The sequence below is a fragment of the Eleutherodactylus coqui genome, chromosome 7 (assembly GCF_035609145.1).
Source record: "Eleutherodactylus coqui strain aEleCoq1 chromosome 7, aEleCoq1.hap1, whole genome shotgun sequence".
NCBI lineage: Eukaryota > Metazoa > Chordata > Amphibia > Anura > Eleutherodactylidae > Eleutherodactylus > Eleutherodactylus coqui.
In genome coordinates, this window is record NC_089843.1 from 220,021,407 (window position 1) to 220,047,531 (window position 26,125).

The 26,125-nt window shown below is 49.0% G+C and overlaps 1 protein-coding gene across 1 annotated transcript; it reads right to left on the minus strand.

Moving 5' to 3' along the window:
* Positions 1 to 8,493: 8,493 nt before the first annotated feature.
* On the minus strand, positions 8,494 to 22,918 carry DAPK3 (death associated protein kinase 3). Its single transcript, XM_066574423.1, has 8 exons — positions 22,758 to 22,918; positions 20,555 to 20,915; positions 18,162 to 18,291; positions 16,541 to 16,589; positions 13,591 to 13,617; positions 11,791 to 11,943; positions 9,429 to 9,474; positions 8,494 to 9,309 (listed from the first exon to the last, which is right to left on the minus strand). The coding sequence occupies exons 1-8, from the start codon at positions 22,817 to 22,819 to the stop codon at positions 8,776 to 8,778; spliced, it is 1,362 nt and encodes a 453-aa protein (XP_066430520.1). The 5' UTR covers positions 22,820 to 22,918; the 3' UTR covers positions 8,494 to 8,775.
* Positions 22,919 to 26,125: the final 3,207 nt, after the last annotated feature.

Sequence of the window (26,125 nt, forward strand, 5' to 3'; positions counted from 1 at the left end):
GTGGAACCGGGGTGCCGACTCTACAGAAGCCTAGTCCACATGGCTGCACCTTGGAGTACTGCTATTGGCCTCTTACCTGTTAATGCAGAAGATCCTTTGGGTGTTGTCTGTAGGAAATCCTTTTAGGTTTCCTGTCACTACAAAAGGTCCCTTTGGTGTAATGTGTTGGGAATTCCTCTATGGGGCTTCCTTTCTACTCTACTGTAACCTCTCCTATGGTGAATGGACCGATTGGCCAGCCAGGGGACACACCTTCATGTTGACCAATCAGCCATGGTGTGAGTGCATTTCATCCAGTCATGCCTATACCTGGGTGTTGGTCATTTTGTGTTGGTCTACTTGTTGGTATGAGGATGGATGTTGTGCAGATGTCTGTCTGGATCCAGTTTGGAACTTGGAGTATAACTGTGTGTGAGTTTTGCCTTTATACGGAGTCAGATGAGTGCAGCCTGTTTGTTGGTGTTTGAGTCTACACTCAGTGTTAAGTTTGTGTTTGTCTGGATCCAGTTTGGAACTGTCTATTCATGGAATGTTGGCTGACTGTTGCTATTTGTATGCAGTCAGTGGTGAAGCCTTGCTCCTTGTGGCTGTGTCTAGTCAGATGGGTGATGTCTGGCTGTTGGTGGGTGAGTCTAGTCCCTGTAGCCAGCCATAGCAGTATAGTAACATAGTATGTAAGGCTGAAGGGAGACAACGTCCATCTAGTTCAGCCTGTTTCCACCTCCCCTTGTTGATCCAGAGGAAGGCAAAAAATCCCCAATGAGGCAGAAGTCAATTTAGCCCATTATGGGGAAAAAATTCCTTCCTGACTCTATAAGGCCTGTCAGAATACTCCCTGGATCAACGTCTTGAAAGTTTCTACCTGACTCTAAGACCTGGATTAACAACCATGCTGTTATTTAATGTCTAGATCCTGTAATATCGTAGTGCTCTAGAAAAGCATCTAGTCCCTCTTAAACTGCTCTATGGATCCTGCCATCACCACGTCCTCAGGCAGAGAGTTCCACAGTCTCACTGCTCTTACAGTAAAGAACCCCCTTCTGTGTTGGTGATGAAACCTACTTTCTTCTAGACGTAGCGGATGCCCTCTTGTTACCGTCGCAGTCCTGGGTATAAACAGACCATGGGAGAGATCCTTGTATCGTCCCCTCATGGACTTATTCATAGTTATTTGGTTGCCCCTTAGTCGTCTTTTTTGATGCCTCTCTGGGTATTCTCCTTCTTTGACCCCCTCAAGCACTGCAATGACTTTCCTGAGCAGCAGAGTCCAGAACTGTACACAGTATATAGTAACATAGTATGTTAGACTGAAGGGAGACAATGTCCAATGGTAGACTACCGGTGTGTATGTTGATCTGTTCCTGAAGATGGTCTAGATACCTGTTTTCTCCCCCGCCCCCATCTGCATGGGCTGCAGGCCTCTGCTTCCTTACCCTTCTGTTGGGTGTGTTACCAGATGTCCGATTTGTTCCCTTTTCCCTCCATGTCATGTAATTTCAGATGTTTGTTCCTTTTCCCCCTCCATCCAATGAGGTATTGGGTACCCGAGTTTAGTTTGGTTGCGACACCCATGCGATGAGGGTTGAATGCTTGAGTCTTATTCCATCTGTTCACTCCGTCCGATGGTGGTTGAGACGTTTTAAGACATGTTGTTCTGCCTTGTGTGGTGTTTGGTGTGAATGCAGAATTCGATGTGTATGTGCTGATGGGGCTTATTCCCATCTGTCAAGTTCTGTCCCTTTCTTATTCTCCATCTAGGGACAGACTAGGTCCTTAAGAATGAGACACAGTGATGCCTTTATCAGGGTATTCGCCTTGCTTTTAGGCATAGTCTGCCATGCCAAAGTAACCTTGGCATAACATCCCTTTTCATGTTCCTATGTGGTGTTCATGTATGTCCGTGTGGTCCATCTTGGACATTATGTTGGTGTGACCAGTGCAGTGACCCATTTGGTAACATTTGTGGCGGTCAGGTAAATAAGCCCTCATAAACATAACACTCTGTATATATTTTGGGGTGTGGTGAATAGGATTTCGAGGGGCTACCTAGAAGAGACAAGAATCTTCTGCTAGCTGACGTTGGGGAATGTTGTATTCGGCTCCAGCAATTTTTGTTTTTAACAAGTTGTTCAGTTTTTCCCCTATTTTGTGATTATATTCATATGAACCACGTGCAGCTCTGAAATTTTGCTTACTTTGGGGGGAAAAAGCAACACATACAGCTGTTATGGCTGCTCCTCATAGGCTTATAAGCAGAAGTAAAACACAGGTTTAGGAATAGGCTCTCCTGTTTAGATGAAGTTGAAATGTCAATGATCATCCTCATTCCAGATGTCTTGTAGCAGACAGGTGAGTGGATCTTCCATCATGACAACGCACCTGCCCACACAGCACTGACTGTTCAAACAACTTTTGTCAAAAAATGGCATGAAACCCTTGCCGCACCCTCCAGGTTCACCAGATCTCACCCAATGCAACTTTTTTTTTATTTTCTTGGATTGAAAGCGATCCCAAAGGAAAATGTTTTGCTGATGAAGTTGAAAAAAAATTCACTGGAGCCAAACGTGACCTTCCCCCAAAATGTCGGGTGGCATACCACCTCAGAAGAGTTTTGCAGACAGTCACCTAGCAGCAGAAGCATGTTCTCGTATTGCCCACTAGCAGATGATTCCTCTTTTTTTTGGATACCCCCTCGTATATGCACAAGTGGTTTAGATGCATTAATTGGGGGTGTGCCCTCTATAAAAGCGCACAGCCTATGGTAAAATGTTTTTACACTTCTTCATAACTCCCATCTTGGAATTTCCTTGTTGCCTCTCTCAAAAGTTGGCAAGTATACCTCTCCCCAACAACTCTAAGATAGCATTGCACCCCACACAATTTATTTTTTAAAACTAAGTTTTAAACCTTGTTGCATAAGGGGTCTTCATTGCAGCAGAGAGTCCAGCATGTCCTGAACCTTACGGAAAGTAAACTATAGAATCGGAAGTGTACATAGGACATAATTTGGTCATATATAAGCTGGATTTATATGGGGTATCCTATCCTAAAAGCAAGCATATGCAGGTTCTCCCTGGCCTCCCTCAATTACTAGCACTTGTTTCATCTGGGTGTTGAATAAAGGTTGGCTCCACAGCTTTTTCGTGGAGGGTGTTCTCACGCTGCTTATTTTTCAGTTTCTTTTGCCAATGCGTCAAATTTCGGTACCACTACTATGGCGTCCCATACAGCAACATGACAGACCCTCTGTTAAATAATGTCCATACCAATATTATAAATTACTACTAAGGCCAATGTAGGGGACTATCACTACTGGGGGAAGGGGGGGGATACTATTACTACTGGGGCCACTATTACTACTGGGGCCACTGGGGGAAGGGGGGGATACTATTACTACTAGGGCCAATAACTGTGGACACTATTACTACGGAGGCCATTCTAGACCTGGCATCATACCTCAAACTGACTCAGAGTATGTTTACATGTGGCGGAAATGTTGCAAAATGTCCACAGCAGAAATTGCCGCTGCAAATTCCGCATCCAAAAAACAGTCAAAATCCATACCATTGGTGCAGGTTTTGACTGGAAATCAGCCACGTATTCGCAGCTGCTTTTATACTATGTGGCACTCCCCTCACCTCCTCTGAAGGCTTTCCGCTGTCCGTGCTCTCCGGCTTCTGGTTCTCAGCTGCCTGGTAAGGTGCGGCGCAGCTGGTCAAGTAAGGCCACTACAGGCTGTTGGGAACCAATAGCCGGGGAGTACTTTCACTACTTACTCAATAGAAAGTCTATGGGCCTGTCTTCAGCTAGCGAGCACATTAGTTGCTTTGTTATTGCAATCCAGGAGGGTCTCAGCACCTGGACCCCCACCAATCAAAACTTTAGACTTATCCAAGGTTTTTGGAAAGCAATTGCATTTAAAAGGTCTAAGGGTCATTGGTGCAATCCTGCATCTCTGAGCTGTTTGCAAGGGGTGTCGTCCGCACCTTGCACAAATCCAACTAATTTGGAGGTAGCCTCCTATTTCTGAAATTTTCTCTGATACTTACACTGATCAATGACGGTTGTGGGACTTCCGCTGTCATTTTGAATGTCTTGGATAGCAGCATCAGCAAATTCTTTGTCAGCTCTTCGGCATTTCGAATTTTTCCTTTTTGCGAACAAGTCTATCTGTGGTTGACCCCACTGGGATGTGAGGAGATGGAACACCACCATGTTGGGGGCCCAATCTCCAGAGTCCAGCGTTTCTCTGCTTAGAAGGTCCGCCACATTGTTTAAGGACCCTCTCAGATGTATGGCGGACAACGATGCTACGTTGTTTTCTGCCCAAGAGGTGGTTGTTCAACCTTCACAATTCTCGCTGTGCAATCCAAACAAATTGGCTTTTTTGCACCATCATCCAGCCTTTTCGTACACAAAGCGCATCATTTTATCAGTTTCTTATCCCCTTTTGCTTTTAATGCTTCCTCCTAAAATAGGAAATCACTGAGGCAGAGGGGACTTAAATAATTCTATAGCCCAATCACAGAAGAAGTACCCAAAAATAATTATAATTCTTTATTAGTATAATTAATAAAATCCCTGGGCTGTGGACTAACAAGACAGACTGAACACGAATGTATCCAGGTTTGTTGCACTTTAGGTTTTCAAAAATAGTTTTGGCAGAACCCTTTAAAGAAATACTGAGTATGAAGTGCTAGACTTTTGGATACTTAGACAGTATCACACTTGGAGACAACCAGGAAACCTCCGGTAATCTCTACAAGGTACCCACTCACAGTTCTCATCTAAATTGCCCCATGATATGGAGCGGAGCGTTCCCACCCAATTCTTTAATAACTGAGGTAGACCCTTGCTATGGCCGCCACTCCACCATCAGGGGCTTGTTTGTCTGTCTTGTTAGCCCACAGCCCAGAGATTTTAATGAATATACTAATAAAGAGTTTATTATTTTAGGGTACTTCTTCTGTGAATGGCCTCCTACAATAGGAGAAGCCATTATACCAACATACAAAAAGTCACCACTGTTGGATTTGTCCAAGTGGGCTACTTACAACTGCCACAATCTCCTTGTCACCATCCATGCTGTCCATGGCGTTCTGGAGGTGCTGAGGAGCCCAAATCCCACAAGGAAGCTCTAGGGATTGAATTTAGCGCCTTTTAGCAGGATGACGCCACCAGCAACGTGTGCCTGACCTCATCACACACGACACAGTGCCACATCATCACAGGGAGCCGTCCGCCGCTAGACACCAGGACCTAAGTGTGAGATGCAGAAGCACCCTCTGCGGGTCCCGCAACCGCCTGGCCGCTTCTGAATGGGCCGGATCCTGGAATCCTCTAGCGGTAAGTAGAATACTTTTGTCCATCCTCCGGCATGGAGAACTCCCTCTGTGTCTATTGGCACAGGACAAAACACTGGAGATAGATGGTGAGAGGTGGCCTTAAGAACTCTCCTCCTTCCTGTCACAACGACCTCAGATAAGAACTCTCCCAGCTACACTTCCAGTTTCTTTTTAACTTCTTGTGAACCATTTCTAATAGTGTCCACTAGGCACACACTCCTGTTTTTATATTCCACCCTGCTAAAGGGGTGCTCCAAGTTATTTTTTTATCCTTCTCAATCAACCTCTATGCTGCCAATAGAAAGTTTGTAAATACCTTTCCACATGTGCCCATTCCCAAGGATGGTCGTTTGCCACATGACCTGTGACATCAGCACTATATCCTTGCCCAGCGATGTCCTAGCCCCTGTTTATGGGAGGTCATTAATGGGGGTGTGTTATCCAGAAGTGGAGGATGTACATGCAAGGTTCTTGCTGTAATCTCCACAGTGAGGTGCTGCACACAGAACGAGCCATCTGTGCGAGAGTCCAGCAGGAAGAGAGTGAACAAGCAGGGGGTGCACACAGAACAGGGAAAGGAATCAGCTGATAACTGCAGGGTGAAGGAGAAGCATGTGCAGAAACCAAGGGAGGAAGAGCGGGTTAGAGGAGTGTAGTTATGTTGTATCAATGCAGAAAGGAGGGTGAACAGTCAGACAACAATATGCTTAGACATATGGGGGCAGGTTTGGCCATTTTTTTTTTGTTAAAATTGGAAAACTCCTTTAACTAATCTTTTTTTAAACTCACCCATATCCTTGAAATTGGTCTTTCTAAAATGTAATACTTTGGTTGCAGTAAAAGATTGCTGAAAGTCTGTTCTTATGTCAAACCATAAGCATTGGTGATCACCAACCCAATTTCTCTTCCCCCTTAGGGCTCATTCACACGACCATATACAGTATATGCCTCGTATTTATGCATGCTAATGTAATTCCTATGAATAAAACCCCTTGATTTGAATGGTGTTTAAACATAGTTGCATATTTTCACAGCATTTTTCAGTCATGTAAAAGAATATCATGGCCTGTCCTATCGAATGTGTATTTACGCACCAAAATACTGTATAAGTATATGCAGTGCGAAAATACGCTACACAAAAATGCAAGCCCTTTATTGGAATTTGAGTAATCTCATCAACCAACAGGTTAGGATTCTAATCATAGTTTCCTTTTTAGTTTGTACGCAAAAGTCCAGAGAGTTTCTACTGCAGCTCTTGGTGTGTATTTTAAATCACATTGATCTAAGACTGTCCTTAACATAAATGGCTACTCCACCGCCTCTTCTTTCTACTCTTTCCTGTACAACGTGTATCCAGGTACAGCTATTTCCCAGTTGAACTAGGTCTCTGTTATGGAAGCCAGGTCTAAATTATCCTTGGATATAATAGCCATTATTTCATAAAGCTTTTTGCCTGAGCTCCAGGCATTAGTACACATGGTGAGGAGAACACCACTTTATTTATTTATTCCTAGCACTTCTATTAAATTGCATCAGCAATATTATGCATCACATTTTTGAAGTTACCAACATACTGCTTCATCCTAACTGGCAGAGGCCAGAAATCGCCTCAAATGAAATTTCTGTCCCTTTCATCTAGTTGTCTCCTGTCAAAAAATTTCTAAATTCTTCAAACATTTCTTTACATTTATGTTAAGGGGGTCAAAACCGTCCATCTTGAACAACTTAGGCCACCAACCAGCCAACATGATGACTAACATATCCAAGGGTCAGGAAGGGTATCATCTCTCCTTGAGGAGAGCACCTAGAAGGTGTCTGAGGAGACACCTAGGAGATAAGCGAGGAGACTTAGAAGGCCATGCAAGCTCCACTGGGAAATATATGCAAATAAGGAAGATGGAACAATACCTCTGCAGCGCCACCTATTGGTTGGCAGTATTCCTGCAAAACAATGTCAGACCCTTTCTACAAGTCTTTATATTGTTATCAAGACCTGTATAAAGGGTCAGACACGGATTTGCAGGAATGCTGCCATCCAATAGGTGGCGCTGCAGAGGTATTGTTCCATCTTCCTTATTAACCCATCCAAAACACCTTCAGATTTACACCAGTGTCAGCCATGCATTAAACTCTGGGATACAAAGGGCTTTGTTCATCTGATTACACACAGTAAAAGTTTTAATGCTGCTGCTCAACTTCCAAACTAGGCTGCCCCCCGAATATTGTACCTAGAATAAGGAGCGTGTATCATCTGAAAGCCAAGATTCTGGGCGTTCCTGAAATCCCAATCTCTAGTTTTTATAATCTAAACAGCTGTCACTGTAGAAATTGCAGTAAAGCTCTGATGTACCGCATATGACCTCGGCAATGAAAGGGTTAACCCATTGCAATCCAATTTTGGATTCAGCATTTCCTAGGGGGCTTTCTCTTTCAGCCATTATACAATGGTGCCATCTGCTGGCTAGAGCCAGTACTGTGGTATGGGACATGCTGGAGAGGCCCCCGACAACAGAGCGGCCAGTAATATACAGTAAGAATACCCTGCGGACATCTTCCAACATCGGAGCTGTACAGCCTACAATCAGAATGTCTTCAGACGTCAGACAGTGGATTGGAAAGGGTTAAGGTACCTGTAGAGCATTATATATAATGCAAACCTGTGAAGCATATGCTGCTCATCTCTGATTGCAGCCGCTCTCGGGCACAAAGACTTTAATACATTCATGTGAAATGGAAAAAGAAAATCACCTCATCCATGTGTGAAAGCTCTGGTTGTTGTGAACACCCCCCCCCCCCCCCCCCCCCCCCCCCACACACACACACACACACACACACACACACACACACACACACCCACACCCACACCCCCCCCCTTCCAGGACTGGGCATGAAAACCCTTGGGATCTAAAGTTTTGGGATTTAGAAATAAAACATACAATATATCTGGAAGAGCCGGACAGGCACAACTCATCCTGCATCTGCAGATACAAATACCTAGGTGATAATGAGCTGTGGTGCAATACAAGTGGTGGAGAGCATACTCCATCAGGTCAGCTTAAAGGGGTTGTCAGATCAGCTAAATAATATTCTACAAAAACCCTGAAAATATGGAAGAAAGTAATATAATAAAACCTCAGATATTCGCATATAAAATAGAATTTTTTGTACTTAATATTTTTATAGGCTGAAAACAAACACAACAGTATGATACAATGTAGGGTTACTGCGGCTCTGATGATCCATCTCCTTATATAGCTCCCCGCTCTTACACGGCTCCTGGAATGTGGGATGGTGATGCTCTGATTCATTCTGGCCTTCTCGCTGTTGGCTTAGCACATCCAAGTCTGTGTCAGAGAACAGATATGTGCAGCTAATATGTATACATTAAGACGCCATGTCTAACTACATGCAAGTGAAGGGTTCTTGGTCCCTAGCATACACCGCGGACGTGGTCCACCCCAGGCCTCTCCATGACTTTCAGCAGCTCTTCGACAAAGCTCATCTCTGCGGTAACCTGTGCGGCTAAGGCTTCATATCGGTTTTCCAATCGGCCAAGCTTCCTCTTCAGACCATTTGTACTTAGCATGGTCGCCCGCAGGTCTTCTTGAACCTGCCGACGTTGGCCTTCTCCACGCTGTAGCTCTTGCTGAAGCCCCATCAGCTGGCGCGTCACACCTTCTTGCTCTTCCCGATACCAACTTTCCTTTTCTTCATAGATGGACCGGAGGGCGCAGAGATCTTCCCGCGACGTGGTCTGACTCTTCTGCAGTTCGCGGAGAGCGTCTTCAGCGGCTCCCAGTTCCTCCAACACATGGCTGAATCTCTCAAAGTTCACATATGTGTTATTAGGAGGCATGCTGGAGTGCGACTTGATTGTATACTCCTTCAGCCGTGTTGTCTTCAGCCTCCTGCGTTCCGGCCGCTTTCCACTGTCCTCATGGCGAACGTTGCGGCGCTTGATGGCCTATGTAGAGAGAAAGGTCATGTTAACCTCATTTTTGGCGGCACACAAATATTTTACATCAAGTTGTAATTTACAACCGCAGAGCCCCAATATATGAACATAACTGTACAATGTCCCACCTTAATCCATGAATGTTCCAAACTCTCATTGATCGTCATCCGTTTCCTAGGGAATTAAAATATATGATGTAATTACGGGTTATGTCACCCAAACTGCCTGAAAAAGGTTAATCCAGCCATACCCATCAGATAAACAATGGAGCCAAGAGGCGGAGGGGAGTAAACCCATCAAACAGCCGCATCTTAAATTGTTTTAAGGGTCCATACCCTGTTTCTCCCAAAATAAGACCTACCCCGAAAATAAGCCCTTGCCTGATTTTTCAGGATTTTTGTGAAAGCTTGAAATACAAATGCTACCCAGAAAGTAAGCCTTAGTTGCTTTCATAAGAAGTCGATCGGAATGCTATAGATGCGTGAAAAAGGCCGTAAAAACGCTTTTCTCGCAGGTCAGCCGAGTCACTTGCCCAACAGACTTGGTCCAGATCCTTCCTACTCTCCAGAACCCGGTGCGGTTCTCGCAGTCTGTGGCTCAGCCAATCAATGCAGCTCTCAAAGAACCACTCACAACCAATCACTTTGTGTAAGCGGGACTTATGACTCCTGTAACCATGAAGTGATCCTGTGTCGGCGGCCGAGGGCTCCGTCAGTGCTTCTACTGCTCAGAATACGTGGTAAAAACACCAACAAAGGTCTGAGCGACAAGACGGGTTGGGATTGCTGGGCTCTCACACACAGATCAGGTACTCCCGCTGTCATCAAAATAAGGCACTCACTGAAAATAAGCCCTAGTGTATCTTTTGGAGGAAAAAAAAAAAATATACGATCCTGCCTTATTTTTGGGGCAAGCGGGTATTATGTGACTATAGTAGGTTTACACGGTGGATTGGTCTCATAGAATCTGCGCTAATTTGATGTCAAATTCCATAGCCAAGTCACATCCCACAGTAACGCTCCCCGCAGTCTGTACGGTGCAATTTTTTTCTGCATGTGGAATTTTAAAAATGGCATGTCGCTTCTTGATGCGGATTCTGTGTGGTTTCCGCATCGGTAATTTCGCACGTGAATTTATCTATTGAAAAAAAAACTACTAAATTGCAGCCCTCCATCGGCAGGGCCACATGGGAACCACGGCTCGGCTGTAGATGGCCGCCATGGTCTTCAGAGGCACAATCCACACCGAGAAATCCGCGTCGGAATCCGCCATCCAAACATTCGTTTACAGACCACTGGGCGGGATGGCCAAGGACTTTCCGCCAGCAATCTTAAACCTGAGCCTAAGCAGCAAAGTGGATGAGAGCTGCAAAAATCTGGTCCACAAACTGCGGCCGATCCACGCAGAATTAAGAGCCGCGGGATGTCAATTTTATCACCATTTCCACTGCAGACCCTCTCCTCTCTCTGGAGAGCGATCCCCACAATGGAACACAAGCGGCGAAGCCACTTCAAACCTGTGCTGGACGGTATGGGTTTTGAAGCTGCCTTTCTGCCGCGGAAATCTCGCAGAATCTTCGTGCGGTCGTTCTGTGAGATTTCCGCCCTGTTGGACCGCAGCCTAACACAGCGATGGGACTATCTTTCTGGCTTGAGAGTCACAGGGTCATACTGAACCCCTCCGAAGGGCCACAATAATCCTTAAGTGGGATATTACCATCTGAGACATTTATGGCATATCAGAGTATATCCAATAAATACCTGATTAGCTCTGGAAGTGGAAACTGAATGGGGATCATCTTCTACATTGGCCAGCCAGAAGGGAGGCGACCATTTATACAAGAGGCGTTCTCCATTGTAGAATGGCATCAAAGGCTGAATGTGACCCCTAGACCGCAAGGTGTGCGCTCCGGCTATAAACACGCCCATACTACAAAGCCAGGGCGGTAATGCCAATATATAATAGAGGAGATAGGAACCGAGGATATACCAGGTCTGGATACATAGTCTGAGACAAGAGTATTAGAAGAAGTGCGCCTGTACAGGGAAAGATCATCGATCAGCTTCTCGCTGGTTCGTGCGAATCTGAACGACAATCGCTTAAATGCTGCCGGCGAACGACAATCGATAAATCATTTGCTTATAGCTTCTCGTTCAGTTTGTGCAGACATTAAAATCAGACGAGGAGCGTCCCGTTTACTACGAACGGAGGAGGAGGGGGACCGGAAACCATCTCCAACCGAGTGATCATCGCTACCGTGTGAAAGCAGAGGAGTAAAGGAGAACCATGGGCGGCCGTTGGGCACTTAATCAGACAATCAGCCCGTCCAAAAGGGCCCTTAGTCACTAAAAATATGTAAATAAGGGCGAGGAACAAGGGTGGGAGAGAAGAGTCCCCCGGTAACAGGCAAGCATAACCACTGGCTCAGGGAACCCAAAGGTCTGCGTATATGGTACGAATAATCCTTCAGGGAGAAACGTAATAACTCACTTCGGATCTTTGACCAGTAGTCTTCGTATGAAATCCTTCGCAAGTTCACTTGTATTACTAAAATATTCTTCATCAAAGTCATAATTAACACCTGAAATATTGGTCAAGGTTTCCTGCTTGGTCTCTCCCAAGAAGGGCGACGCTCCACTTAGCCTGAGGAAGAGGAAAAAAGAAATATACCATCAACTATTTTTCATTCTTGCTGGAATGGCCATTAAAGAATACTAGGCTTCAGGCCGGTGCCCACCAGTCGCAAGGACGTAAAAACACACAAGAAGTGCGCTTTAGAGACTTCTGATAATAGCTGTCCCATGTAAAGCCACCCTTACCCCCTTTCCTGGACAAGGGGACAGACAGAAGAATCATGATGGCTCTTTGCCGCCTGCTCATCGCTACTACCCTCCCCCTCTGCCCCAGTCTGAATGACAAATAGAAGTGCTGCATTCCCAACCCCACTTCAAACGGTTGTAGCTTTGGTCCAATCAGTGCTACAGACTAGCCCTCCCAGCCTGTGATAGGTGACCCGACCTACTAATCAGAGAACCAAGAATGTTGGCTTTAAAGGGACGCCAAAAATCATGTCAGTAGCCCTAAAGGAACCCGAACCATGCAGCCGTTAGAAGCAGAAAGAGCTCTGTTCGCCCAGAAGTAGAAGGTCCTTTTTCTGTAGAACAAACAGAGCTCCGGTTAAAAGGCAAAGAATCTTGGATTTATCACGAGGCTGGGATCAGAGGAGACCAAGATTCCCCGGCCGCAGCAGGTTCATTTTTTTTCCCATTGCAGCTGCGCTCTCCTCTATGGAAGCGCTGGCCGCAACAGAAAAGCGTGCGGCCAAGCCGCTCCAAAACCTATGGCTAAGTGCCGCGGGTTTTAAAGCAGCGCTTTCCTGGTGGAAATCTCGCATTTTTTCGCTGTGGCCAAGCCGCAAGATTTCCGCCAGGATTCCAGCGTGTGAGAACCCAGCCTAAATGGTCACAAAGTTACGTTGATGTTGCTGTCAAAACCCGGCAAGACAGCTGCGATCAGCGGCTTGTCTGCCTTCAGGGAACATATATGTTTTAGAGGCGCACTAATGATAATACTACTACTTGTATACATCTGCATGCCCAGCGCTGCAGCCTGCTGCTCTATGGCTTGGCATGGTACCCTGTTGACACTAGTGTTGACCTCATGGTGGACACCAACGTAGGACACCCCAGCGAGGCGACATAGTAGTACAGGCGTGTATGAGGCTACACATAGAGGACCCGACACGGGCAGGATTATACAGTGGTGCCTTGACATATGAGTTTAATCCGTTCCAAGACGGGGCTCGTAAGGCAAAAAACTCGTATGTCAAAGCACTTTTCCCCCATTGAAATACCATTAATGTGTTCCAATGGGGAAACTAACTACAAGCAGAAAAAAAAAATCAATACTCACCTCCCACGGCGTTGTGCGATGATCTGTCACTCCCTCCTCCACGCCGACAGAGCATTGCTTTCTGGATGCGGGGCTTGAATGCCCCTCCTCCAGCAAGCTAATGCTCTGATTGGTTAACTCAGCCAATGGAAGCCGGCGCTGCGTTAACCAGTCACAGCCATTAGATGAGGTCACGCGTGACCCGAGGTACCACTGTACATGTAAAGTGATATTCCAGCAGTACCATCAAGGGACTACTTTGGTCTAGATGTACAGAATTATGGGTTTCAGCATTTTAAGGAGCTCAGTAAATCAAAGTTTGTCATATTTTTAATACTGATTTCATAATATTTGAATTAAATGCATCAGAATGCCAGGCGGGTCTCCACTCATACTCACAGGATGTAGGTGATCACTCCGATGCTCCTGCATGGACAGACACAAAGGGAGGGAGTCAGTATTCGCCATCACACACATCGATACTGTAACTCTGCAGTAGTGTCTCGTTATAATCAAATATCCATCGATCAGCCACAACATTTAAACCCGCTTAATGAGGCGTTAGTCGTTAAGACTGTCGGCGACACTACGGGCGAGCTCCCTCCATGTTTTTCGGGTTTGCACTGCTTCTTTCAGTTGTGTGTAGGTCCTGCTAATGCTCCGACCCATCCGGGCTTGTACTCCGCCACATAACAAGATACCGGTGAGATCGGGCGCCAGATGAGGTTTGTATGCCCAGGTCTCTGTGGCTTGTTTATTGGGCGTCCGCTCCTGGGCTGCTTGTGGTGGCTACTAACTATTGCAGAGCGAGGGCACGCCTGCTGGCAGCCGCTCTGATCCACTCGTCTAAGCTGCTTGGATCCCTACAAATGCGCATTCTTCTTGCTTCAAACACATCAACTTCAAAAACTGATTGTTCACTCGCTGCTAAAGTACTGTATTTTTATGACTAGAAGAGAGATTTCAGCAAGATAAAATCCTATAGTGCAGAGGGCAGGGGGGTCTGATAGATCCAGATACCCCTGACCATTGCCTTAATGACCTGGCAGTGCGCTGATCGATCATGGAGAGCACTCCTAAGTCGTACATAACGCGGCTGCACAGTCCTCCCTCTCCCTGCCTTATCGGTGCAGCAGATAACACTGGAGATCACTCACATATCCCCATCTGTACACACAGGGACAGACAATAGTAGCAGCAGGACCGCAGTGGTCTTAACCATGTGACCAGGAAGCCGCTAGAGGGGCTCATGTATTACTACACTTGTACGTGGTAATACATTGTGTCTAACATGCCAGCTGCAGATGTGCATCCGTGCTGTGTAACGTGAACCTATTCGTTTGCGCCATTGTTTGAATGGACACTAGGTTTAAAAGGAGCTTAACCCCCTTTTCTATACAAGAACACTACAGTTAATGACGGGAGCCAGAGAGGTTCAAGTTAGTATGAAATATTTTCTCCAGCTGTCTAAACCCATGGTGCATCTTATAGTGCGAAAGATACGGTAGCTCGCCGATTTACGCGCCATTGTCAGCGTTACTCATTTTTAATGTTATGACCGGTCGGTGGATATGATAAATTCTTACAGTCAAGCTGACAAACATCCTGTGACATCACAACATGTAACGCAGTAACGATGGTAACGATGCGGTCACACATACAACTTAGATGGCGGTTTTTTTAAATAACTTTTAGGCCGCCTGGATTTGCATTGCAGACTCTGCAGCGGGCGTCCACCTCCGGACTCCGCAGCAAATACCACCCATAGCATGCTATGGCCAAAGTGATTCTTCATGCACACAAGAGGAAAACAATTGCGATTTCCGCTTGTGTAGGAAAAAAAAATTGTAGCATACTTCATTTTTGCGCAGACGGCTTCCATTGAAGTCAATGGAAGCCGTTCAATCCGCATGCGGAATCCAACCCGGCCGTGCGTGTGAGCCAAAGCAAGAGGTGAATGGAGAAGAGAAGGGAATTATAGTGGAAAGATTCCGGTTCTCCCCTTATTAGTCCATTCCTAGGCATTGGCTTTAAAAACTGCATCAAAATGGCGCATATGAAAGTAAGCGAAGGGTGTGATCACACGGCATGGATAAGTGAGAATACATTTGGTGTGGATTGTGATGCAATGAATGAAATGGTGAACATCTGCAATATTTGCCCAACAGAGCGGCTGCGGATCTGAGAACCCACAAGATGAGCCTCTTCTGCAGCGCGGGGATGAGGTTTATTACACTTACAGCGCAGCAACGCCACCGTGTGCGAGGTCCTTCTACGGCCTCATGTCCACGGGCAAAATAGGATTTAGAATCCGCAGCGGATCACCCGCATGCGGATCCGGATCCCATAGGGATGCATTGACCACCCGCAGGTAGATAAATACCCGCGGATGGTCAATAAAAGTGATTTTTTTAAAAATGGAGCATGAAAAAATCCGGACATGCTCCATTTTCGTGCGGGTCTCCTGCGGGGACGGCTCCCGCGGGCTTCTATTGAAGCCTATGGAAGCCGTCCGGATCCGCGGGAGACAAAAATCAGCATATACTCACCTGCTCCGGATATTCCCTTCGTCGCGGCTTCATCTTCTCTTCGTCGTGGCCGGATCTTTTTTCTTCGGGCCTGCGCATGCGCACGGCACGCAACCGACGTGCCGTGCACATCTGCCAGGCCGAAGAAAGAAGATCCGGCCACGACGGAGAGAAGATGAAGCCACGACGAAGGGAAGATCCGGAGCGGGCGAGAGGTGAGTTAATTCTTCTTTTCAGCGCTCACGTCCGCGGGGCAGGAGGGACCCGCTGCGGATTATCCATGGAGAATCCGGAGCGGGCCTGATTTTCCCTGTGGACATGAGGCCTAAGGGTCACAAACACAACTAAAACATCTCCAATCTATCTACAAAAGGTCATCATCTTCTGGGACACCTTAAAGGGGGTCTCCGGGTACAAAATGGAAATTCTAAAAAATGCTGAAATCTAGGAGGTCCGGAGAAGAAGCCGCAACCTACAGATGTCATGAGACATTTCAGGATCCCAGCCATGGAGCCCCGGGGACCAGACATGTATCAGCTATTGTGTGGGGCTTACACGTCAGGGCAGCCTGGCAGCGCCCACACACATTACTGCTGAGGGATGCCAAACAATATATGACACATATGGAGAAGGTGTAAGGAGTACCGCCACCTCTGGGGTCACCACTGCTTATCTAGTTTTCACGTTTACCCAGAACTCCTTTTGCACTTCATGATTTTTCAAACTTCCAACAAATGATTGTTAGTTTGAAAGTCCCTGCAAAGAGGATGTGAGGGCCCCTCCTATTAGGGCTGACAGTCAATGTTAGAACCACGCCTCACCACATATCGGCCTCCAACCCAAGAGGTTCGTAGTTGACGATCTCCGGAGCTGTGAAACAAGAAAGCCAGAAGTCAAACCCTTCACAGACAAAAAGAATAAGCATTAGATGAAACAAAGTAAGACATGGCTTATCTCCCTACGATGGAAGCCGTACGACTCCAGACGTCCCGGCCGACGGCTCCTCACCTCTCGATCATGTTTAAAAGTTGGGTCCTTAACAATCCCGCACTTCTTTAAACTCCACAAGTAGGTTCTCACTGCCAAGAATCTTTAGATGCCAACATCTCAAGGATCTCGCCACCAGACAACATTTACACCAGACTGGTTTACGGCACGCAGATGGGTTGGCATGCAGCCCAGTGCCGAGCGAAGGCTCCCAGGGATGACATGCATGGGTGTCTATTAAAAAGGGGTTTCCAACTAAAAAAATGTAATACATTTTTTTTTAAACTGTGTGACCGTGCCCCAAAATAATAAGAGTGACCACAGGCTGGTCTCCCCTCACGGCAGCTCCAGTGCCGCTTCTCCATCCCCCTGACGCCACAGGCTGCTGCAGCCAATCACAGACATCAGAATAGGGGTTTCTTTGGTCGGCCAGTCCCCCCCCAGGAATTAATAGGAAGTGATCAAATAACTGTATTTACTCCAAAATGGTACTAACCCAAATGACATCTAATCCTGCAAATATAAGGGTTCTGGCAGCAGAATCAGCCACATCGTTAGTTTTAAAAAGTGTTATTGCTCTCAGAGTACGAGAACAGAAAGAAAGTTTTGGTAAAATAATAATGTTTAAAAAGTAGTAAAAACAAAAACTATGGAAATTTGGTTTTGCTGCATCATACTGCCCCCAGAACAAAGCGAACATTTAGCGTTCAATTAAAGGTGTGCCTATATGACCAACCCGGGCCGCGGCCGGTGGGGGGGGCTGCTCCGTACACCCTGAGCGGATTGCTGGGGGTCCAGCAGTCAATAACTGATGACCCATGCCGAGGCTCGATCAGCGATCCTGCAGTCCAGCACAAGGCTCTTTAACCCCTTCATGACACGGCCTATTTTGGGCTTAAGGACGCAACAATTTTTGGCTACTGCTCTGCCATGCCTTATAGCTTGTACAGCGATCATAGGCACAGGCAATACAGGACGCCAGTGTCTGGCGTCCTGTTGCCATGGTGACAGGCCGGGCTCTCGCGATGACATCGCGAGTTCCGGCCGGAGACACAGAGGGAGCCGCACTCCCTCTGTGAACTCTTTCCCTGCCGTGATCTACTTAGATCGCGGCAGGGAAGGGGTTAACAGCGGGGACGCATCTCCAATGCCCCCCCCCCGTTGCAGCGGGACGCCGGCTGTGATTGACAGCCGGCTCCCGCTACGAGAGAGCGCTGGATCTTATGTGATCCCGCGCTGGATCTTATGTGATCCCGCGCTGGATCTTATGTGATCCCGCGCTGGATCTTATGTGATCCCGCGCTGGATCTTATGTGATCCCGCGCTGGATCCAGGATGTAAGTTTACGCCCTGTTGCGGGAAGGGGTTAAGGAGTTTACCATGGAAAAACCATCACGAAAATGGCGTATTGTAGATATTGAATTGTTATATAGACTTACCGCCTCATCAACTTACCGACAAACTCAGGCGTGCCAAATATATTCTTGAACTCGTTCCCAGCTTGTATTTTGTGGGCAATTCCAAAATCTATCAGTTTTATTCGAGGGTTCGGGCTACTTTGATCCAACAACATGATATTTTCGGGCTGCAGAATCAAGAAAAATGGAAAAAGCCATCAGATACAATTAAAGTCCCTGCGCCTCTCCAGCGAGACGTCTGGTTTGAACAGCAATAACTGGAGTACGATTAGTAGCGGCGAGAGATTTCGGTCAGACAATGCCGGCCCTCGTCCCCGTGTATCCTCGCTGCGGTGCTGCTACACAGGAGCGAGTATCATGGCTGGCAGCGGGGCGGCTGGAACGTTCTCTCCCCGCTCCTCTCCATTCACTGTAAGCAGCGGCGGTCAGTACTGAACGGCTGCTGTTTACACTGACCAATCACCATTCTGATTTTAGGCTGCTTAGTACTGAACGGCTGGACGATTCCTGTTCAGTTTCAGCATGATGTTACACGGGAGGATTATCGTTCAAAGCCCCGCGGGAGCCGGTAAAGCCAGAGCGATAATCGCCCCGTGTAAAAGGGCCTTTACTTGGTTGTCCTGTTGGTGCCATCCCCATTCATATGCGCTGAGCACAACCCATCCGCAGATTAGAATCCCCCCTATCAGCCGCGCAGACCGCTCCTCCGGCCGCTGCGTACGTCATGCTTAAGGCAAAAAATGTGGAACGTAAATGTTTACAAGTTAACTAAACAAGTTCCCGTGGGCCCGGCCTGACAACTACACACCGCCAGACTGACGCATAACCCCGCCGAAAATGGGAGGACTTCAGAGAGCGAACGCGAAACGAGGGAGCAGGAAGAAGACGTTCTTAACCCCTTAGTGTGCCACTGAACAGACTCCCATTACACACAGTGTCCATGTTAAAGTCCACGGTTGGCACACAGATTTAGGGGCCCTTACTTTCTGAAATTGACCAGAAACCCCTCCGATATCTAATGGGCGCTCTAGAAGAGTTTAAAGGGGTTGTCCCGCGATGACAAGTTAAGTTCAGCACTTCTGTATGGCCATATTAATGCACTTTGTAATGTACATCGTGCATTAAATATGAGCCATACAGAGGTTATATACTCACCTTCCCTGCGCTGGCGTCCCCGTCTCCATGGTGCCATCTAATTTCAACGTCTAATCGCCCGATTAGACGCGCTTGCGCAGAAGGGTCTTCTCCCTTCTGGTCGGTCCGGGCACGAGCGGCATTCTGGCTCCGCCCCCTTCTACAAGTCATCGTGTAGCTCCGCCCTGTCACATGTGCCGATTCCAGCCAATCAGGAGGCTGGAATCGGCAATGGACCGCACAGAGCCCACAGTGCACCATGGGAGAAGACCCGCGGTGCATCATGGGTGAAGATCCCTGGCGGCCATCTTGGAGGAAAAGAAGGAAGAAGTTGCAGAGAGGGGATTCGGGTAAGTAAAATTTTTTTTAATTTCAACACATCCCTTGGGTTTGTCCTGCGCTGAACGGGGGGCCTATGCAAAAAAAAAAAAATGTTTCGGCGCGGGACAACCCCTTTAAGCATCCAACTATAAAATAATGTATTTTACAAGGAAAAAAAGTAGCCTATAAAAAGATCCTCAGTGTTCCGATTTGCCACGTGATCCCGAGGGCCACTTACATCGGCCATTTTCAGATCCATGACTTAAGGCCCTTTTAAATGGCACAATTAGTCTAACTTCACACGGGTGAGTGCGAATCACGGCCTGTTATCACACTCACCGATATGCGCTTTCCGCACGGATGTGAGACGTTTTTGTGTTAACCCTTTCCAACCCAATTTGTATCCTGGTTTTCCTAGGGGGCTTACTCTTTTTCTGCCGTTATACAACGGCGCTATCTGCTGGCTAAAGCCAGTACTGCATGAGGTGACACGTTGGATAGGCTCCAACAGCAGAAAGGCTGGCAATATACAGTAAGAGAACCCCGACGGACGTCTTCCAACATCGGAGCTGTACAGCCTTAAATCATAATGTCTTTAGACGTCAGACAGTGGATTGGAAAGGGTTAAAACCACTCGGAGATAAATTGTTAAATTATTGCTGTTTGGAAACTTTATGGAGACTCAAGTCATGTGTCTGCTGTTACAACAGGCAGTGGTTCATCTATGATCTGCCTGTTTACTGTGAATGGAGGCGGGCGGGCGGAGTGATCTCCGGGGCTCCACCTCCATTCACGGAGCGATCATCGCTCCTGTGTGAAAACAGTCTACAGAGCCATTCTGGATGTCAAAAAAACTGCAACCCAAATAGAATAGTCTGCGGATCCATCATAGCGGTTGTGGCCATGATGAACAGAGCCTTAGTAAGACAATGTAGCAGTGACTGGCTGGACACAAATATCCGTAAGATCGCATACCTTGAGGTCAAAATGCGCAATGCTCTTGTGGTGCAGGTAGTGGACCCCGTCCAGAATCTGTTTCAGGAACATGGTGGCCTCTTCTTCGGTCAAGCTTTCCTTTTGTGCCAAGAAGTCAAATAATTCCCCCCCGGACACGAGTTCCAGGATGAGCACCACGTCCGTGCGGTTCTCAAACACGTCATGAAGGGTGATTATATTCGGGTGCTGAATCTCTCTTAAGATGTCCACTTCTCTCTCGATCTCCTCCCGGCTTACCCCGCGGCGACTGGAGGACAAGCGGCGCTTCTTGATGAATTTAGCAGCGTACTCCAATCCCGTTCGACGCTCCCGGCACTTCCTGACAATTGCGAACTGGCCGCTGCGAGAAACGAAGAATGACATCATACAAGAACGTAACAAGGAGAGAGAAAAGTTTGAAACTAAGTTTTACTTTGTGTCAAGAACAGTCAGCAGACGAGGGGTTAATTACATGGAAGTTACAAGCTGCAGAAAAGATCCTCCAAGACAGAAGTGAAGACATCTGAGGTCATCGGACGAACATTTCAGGACCTTGTATGCCGTGCCGGCCTCGGGCACGCTGGCACATTTAGGTCCGTCTGCTGCCCGTGTCATTCACAGACGGCACACAACCCGTTACAGCCTGCGGGGCTAGAGACACCGATGGTCAGCGGGAACATCTCAACACATTCTTTCCCGGCTCCCGGTCCCTCTCCCAGGCTCCCCACTGCTGCTGTACCGCCCCACCTCCACTCCTTGTAGCTGCCCCGCTGTTGGTGGTCCGGCTCGTCATACAAGCTAGCACAGACAGCCGGCGGTCGGCACATGTCTGCACTCCTAGCGTCCGTGCGGCTCCTGAAACAGTCTGGGAGAAGGCAGTCGAGAGACCCGCCGGTCCCACATCTGAGCGCCGGTGGGGTGCGCACACCGCTCAGAGCCACAGCATGGGGGAGGACAGTATTGGGAGCGGCGGGGTGTATGGCTGGCTATTATTGTATCTTGACACGCAACTTCCAGGACCTTGCGGAATGGACCCAATCAGGAGCTGGGGGTGTGACGGGCATTCCTGCATCGAAGCCCTGTCAAACCCCGAGCTTCCTGGTGGAGTCAAGATACAATAATACCCTCTGTGTCCCCCTCTGCGCATCGCCGTGGGGACGCTTCAATGGGGCTGATGAAAATACCTGAAAGTAAATAGGGAGCCAGTGAACTTGTGAGAAGAGCGGGGGTGCGGTAACCCTGCAGGGAGGGCGACAGGGGGCACAGAATCTCTATTCTTGAGTTCAGCAGGGGTCTTAGTGGTAAGACCCCTGCCCGTTAGCATTATCCTCCATTCACAGGATAGGGCATATCTTGTAGTCTTGGTACAACACCTTTAGATGGACTCCAGGTATGTGCTGCCTGAACCACGAGCCCTGGACAGGTCTAGCATTGGCCCAGCCCTACACTTCCCCGACCCGAGGCCAAACCCCCCCCCCCCCCCGGGCCCCGCTTCTCCCCGACCAGAGAGCGCCCCGCCTCTCCCCGGCCCCAGCGCGCCCTCCGGGCCTCGCCTCTCCCCGGCCCCAGCGCGCCCTCCGGGCCTCGCCTCTCCCCGGCCCCAGCGCGCCCTCCGGGCCTCGCCTCTCCCCGGCCCCAGCGCCCCCCGGGCCCCGCCTCTCTGACCCAAGAGCGCCCCCCGGGCCCCGCCTCTCTGACCCAAGAGCGCCCCCCGGGCCCCGCCTCTCTGACCCAAGAGCGCCACCCGGGCCCCGCCTCTCTGACCCAAGAGCGCCACCCGGGCCCCGCCTCTCTGACCCAAGAGCTTTGTAAACTACAAATACTGCAGCATTCCAGAGCCTGTCTACAGGGGGCGCTGCGCAGGCCTGCCCGGGCTCATGCGGCTCTTGGTTCGCACCTACCTGCTGACAGACTCCAATTAGATCTGCCTTCAACATACTAGTGTGAATGGGGCCCCAAGAGCCCGCGGGGGCAGGCGCTGCCATGGAGGCTACGGTTTGCGCTCGGAGGGCCATAGAGGGCACAGCGCCCGCCGCCAGGCTGCCAACAGCTTCAGACTGCCGGAAAATGGGCAAAATATTGTTTATGGGACTTTCTTCAGCCCTAAAGTGGAAAACTGGGGAAGCAGCTTATAGGGGGCGACAGGGAGGCGACACGACTGGGGGAGCGCGACTGCACGGGGGATCGCGACAGCACCTCTCACCTGCCCAGCTCCTCGCCCATCTCGTAGAAGTCCTCCACATTCTGCTGCCGGAACCCGCTCATGGCGCCGCCGGCTCGGTGCTGCTGTGAGGCTGCCGGCTCTCCGGTCCCTCCTAGACAGTATTTCCGGACTGCTAATGCTCGGGATGCCAGGAGGATGACGTCGCTGGGAGCTGAGGCTCCGCCCCTACTGCCTTTGGGCTGAGGTGATTGGTGGAGCCATCGTGCCTCAGACTGCAGAGCTGATGTGAGCTGAGGCCCCGCCCCCCAATGCCGTTAGGCTAAGGTGATTGGTGGAGCCGTCGTGGCTCAGACTGCAGAGCTAATGTGAGCCTCAGGCCCCGCCCCACTGCCTTTCGGCTGAGGTGATTGGTGGAGCCGTCGTGACAGAAACTGTAAAGCTGCTGTGGGCTGAGGCCCGCCCCCACTGCCTTTGGGCTGTGGTGATTGGTGGAGCCGTCGTGACAGAGACTGTAGAGCTGCTGTGGGCGGGACACGTTGCTTTCCCGCCCGCTGTGTAGGTGAGCGCCGGCGGGGCCGCCTGTCTGCCCGTGTAGTCCGGGCCGGGGACGCGCCTCCGCCAACGAGGCTACAGTGATACTCCGGCCACCCGTCCAGCTGTGTGGTAACCGCTTGTCCTCTCCCCCCGCCGGTCCGTTCTTGGCGCGGTTACCTCAGGGTCTCTGTGACGGTCCGTGTGGACACAGGGTCCTGCTAGGGATTGTGGGACGTGTAACGCGGTGTTTGGCGCCACCTTCAGGTAAACGGAGCGATATCGTTCAAACAAGCGGAAGTGACCGATAATCGTGGGTCTAATCGCGGCCGACGTCCCGATAACCGAGGCTCCCTGTGCTGTGCGTTGTGTGCAGCCGGGAGGCTCCTCACTGACCAGCTGACCGTCCTGGGGGGTGCAGTGCAGCAGGACGTAAAGTGACATCCTGCAGATGGCGCTAGATCAAACGTGAGTCCGCGCCGCCCCACAGTGGGGATCAGTGAGGATGGCGATCCCCGCTGTTAACCCCCTGTGTGCGCCCGCTGTGATGTCATCATGGAGGGCCGTGGGCAGCCTGGTGTCCTGCTAGTGTAAGCAATGAGGTGTGATGGTTCAAGTCCCCCGCAGGACATAAAAGCCCTAAGGCCGCCTGCAGACGAGCGGGTCGGATCCGGCGCCAAGGATTCTCTGCGCGGGATCCGACCCGAGCCCCTGCAGGGACGAGCGCGTACTCACCGGCGGCCCCGGCTCTTGTGCCGGCGCCGACCGGCGCCGGGTGAGGGACGTTTCTGTGCGCGGCTCTGTGAGCCCCGCACAGAAATAGGACATGGCGCGACCAAACCGCGGCTGTCTGCATAGGAGTGCGTTTGTTAACGCACTCCTATGCAGGCTTTGAGCGGCGGAAATCCCAAATCCCACATATTTGGTATCCATAACGACCTGGGACATAAATCCAACACGGTCCTGCGCTACAAAAAATGTTTAAAAAAAAAACATTAAAAAAATTGAGGTGAAAAGCTTATTTTCTTCATTTTGCCTCCTGAAAAATGCAATAAAAGTGATGAAAGAAGCCGTGCGTCCCCGAAGTGTTATAAGACATACAGACCGTGGCAAAACCGAGCGCTCGCAGAGCTCCGTCCGTGGACTAATAAAGTTTTGGGAGTTTGAATGCAACACTGTAAAAAAAAAATTATAATTAAAAAAAAAACTTATTGCGCCAAAATGGAAAAACGTAAAAAAAAACAAACAAAAAACCTTTGGCATCCTAATCGGACCGACCGCCCCCAAAAATGTGTTGTGGCGTATAAGCTGCGTGAGTAACGCTGTAGGAAGAGGAAGAAACCATCAGAATTTGTGATTTCTCTCCCCGATCTCCAAAAACATGTAATAAGTTTTATAATCCTTCATGTGCGCCGAGGACAGCGCCCCCCACTGGCCGGACAGCAGGAAGAGGAAGGTATGGCTTGTGGAGAGTCAATGTCGTGGGCAACGTAATAACTGGTGTATTGTGCGAGATGCGCCATCATGCGCAGTACAATTCTGCCGCCATATGCAGCAGTATGACGAGCCGCCGCCGGCTCCAGAGCTGTAAAACGCTGTGCTACAGTTGCGGACGCGTGAGCCCGGCCTAAGGGGTTAATCAGCGCTTGTCCAGTCGTTCTCATTCATTTAGGCCATTTTCACACAAGCTAGGAAATTGCGCAGGATTTTTGTGTTGAGACGCACAAATATGAACCCCCTTCTGTTAGTATAGGGTTACCACTGGCGGTCGCGCTCTGCTCCTCCTGGTGCCGCGAGTGTCAGTGCAGGTGGCTCTGGCCGAGGTTTGGTTAAACTTTGTTCCACTAGCACCTGCATTTACTGGTTTCGTCTGCTCTTTCTGACCCATCTTTGACTCCGCTCCTGTCGTGCTCCTTTTTTACTGCGTACGTGACTCCCTGGTTTTTCCTGACAACTCTCTCTTACCCTCTGCTGTTTCGCTCTCAGTAGGTTTTGACCCGGCTTGTTTGACCATCCGTCTCCTGTCCCTCTCCCTTGGGGTCCCTGTCACTAGGTCAGAGCAGGGACGGCCGCCAAGTTGTCGGATACGGGAGTGGGCTGATTGTAGGGACCCCCTCTGGTCATTTGTCCCCTACCAGCTGTAACAGAAACACTGGCCCAAACGATCTCAGGTTTTTCTCTCCGACCTGCCCTGTTGAATCCAGATATGGAGGCTGTATCTGCTCTGGTGAACCAGGTGCAAGCCTTAACTGGTTTGGGGCAGGATCTGTCAGCTCAACGGCAGCAGGAGCAAACTGCTACCAGAGCCCCAATCAGATCCTAAATCAGATTGTGGGGGCCAAGTGGTGACCTCAGGGGAGCCTACAATCTGATTTGCGTCAGAGAGGGAGACGAGTGGAAGACTGCCTTTAATACACCGCTAGGACATTTCGAATGTTTAGTCATGCCGTTCGGGTTATGTAATATTCCGGCAGTTTTCCAGGGCTTTATGAACACCATTTTTCATGATTTGTTGGGCAGGTTCATAGTCATATCTCTCAACGACATTTTGGTCTTTTCTCCTGACTGGGAGTCCCATGTCGAGCATTTGCGTACTGTCCTGTCGCTTCTCCGGGAACATCACTTGTTTGCTAAGCTGGAGAAATGTCTGTTTGGGGTACAGGAGACCTCATTTTTAGGTTGTCATTTCTCCTTCGGCCATACGTATGGATTTGGACAAGTTTGGGGCCATTACCGAAGGGGTGCAACCCATCAATTTAAAGGCTTTGCAACGACTTTTGGGCTTTGTTAATTTTTATTGAAAATTTATTAAGAATTTTTCGATAGTGGCCAAACTCTTGACCGACCTTACTAAGAAGGGAGCGGAGGTTGAATCC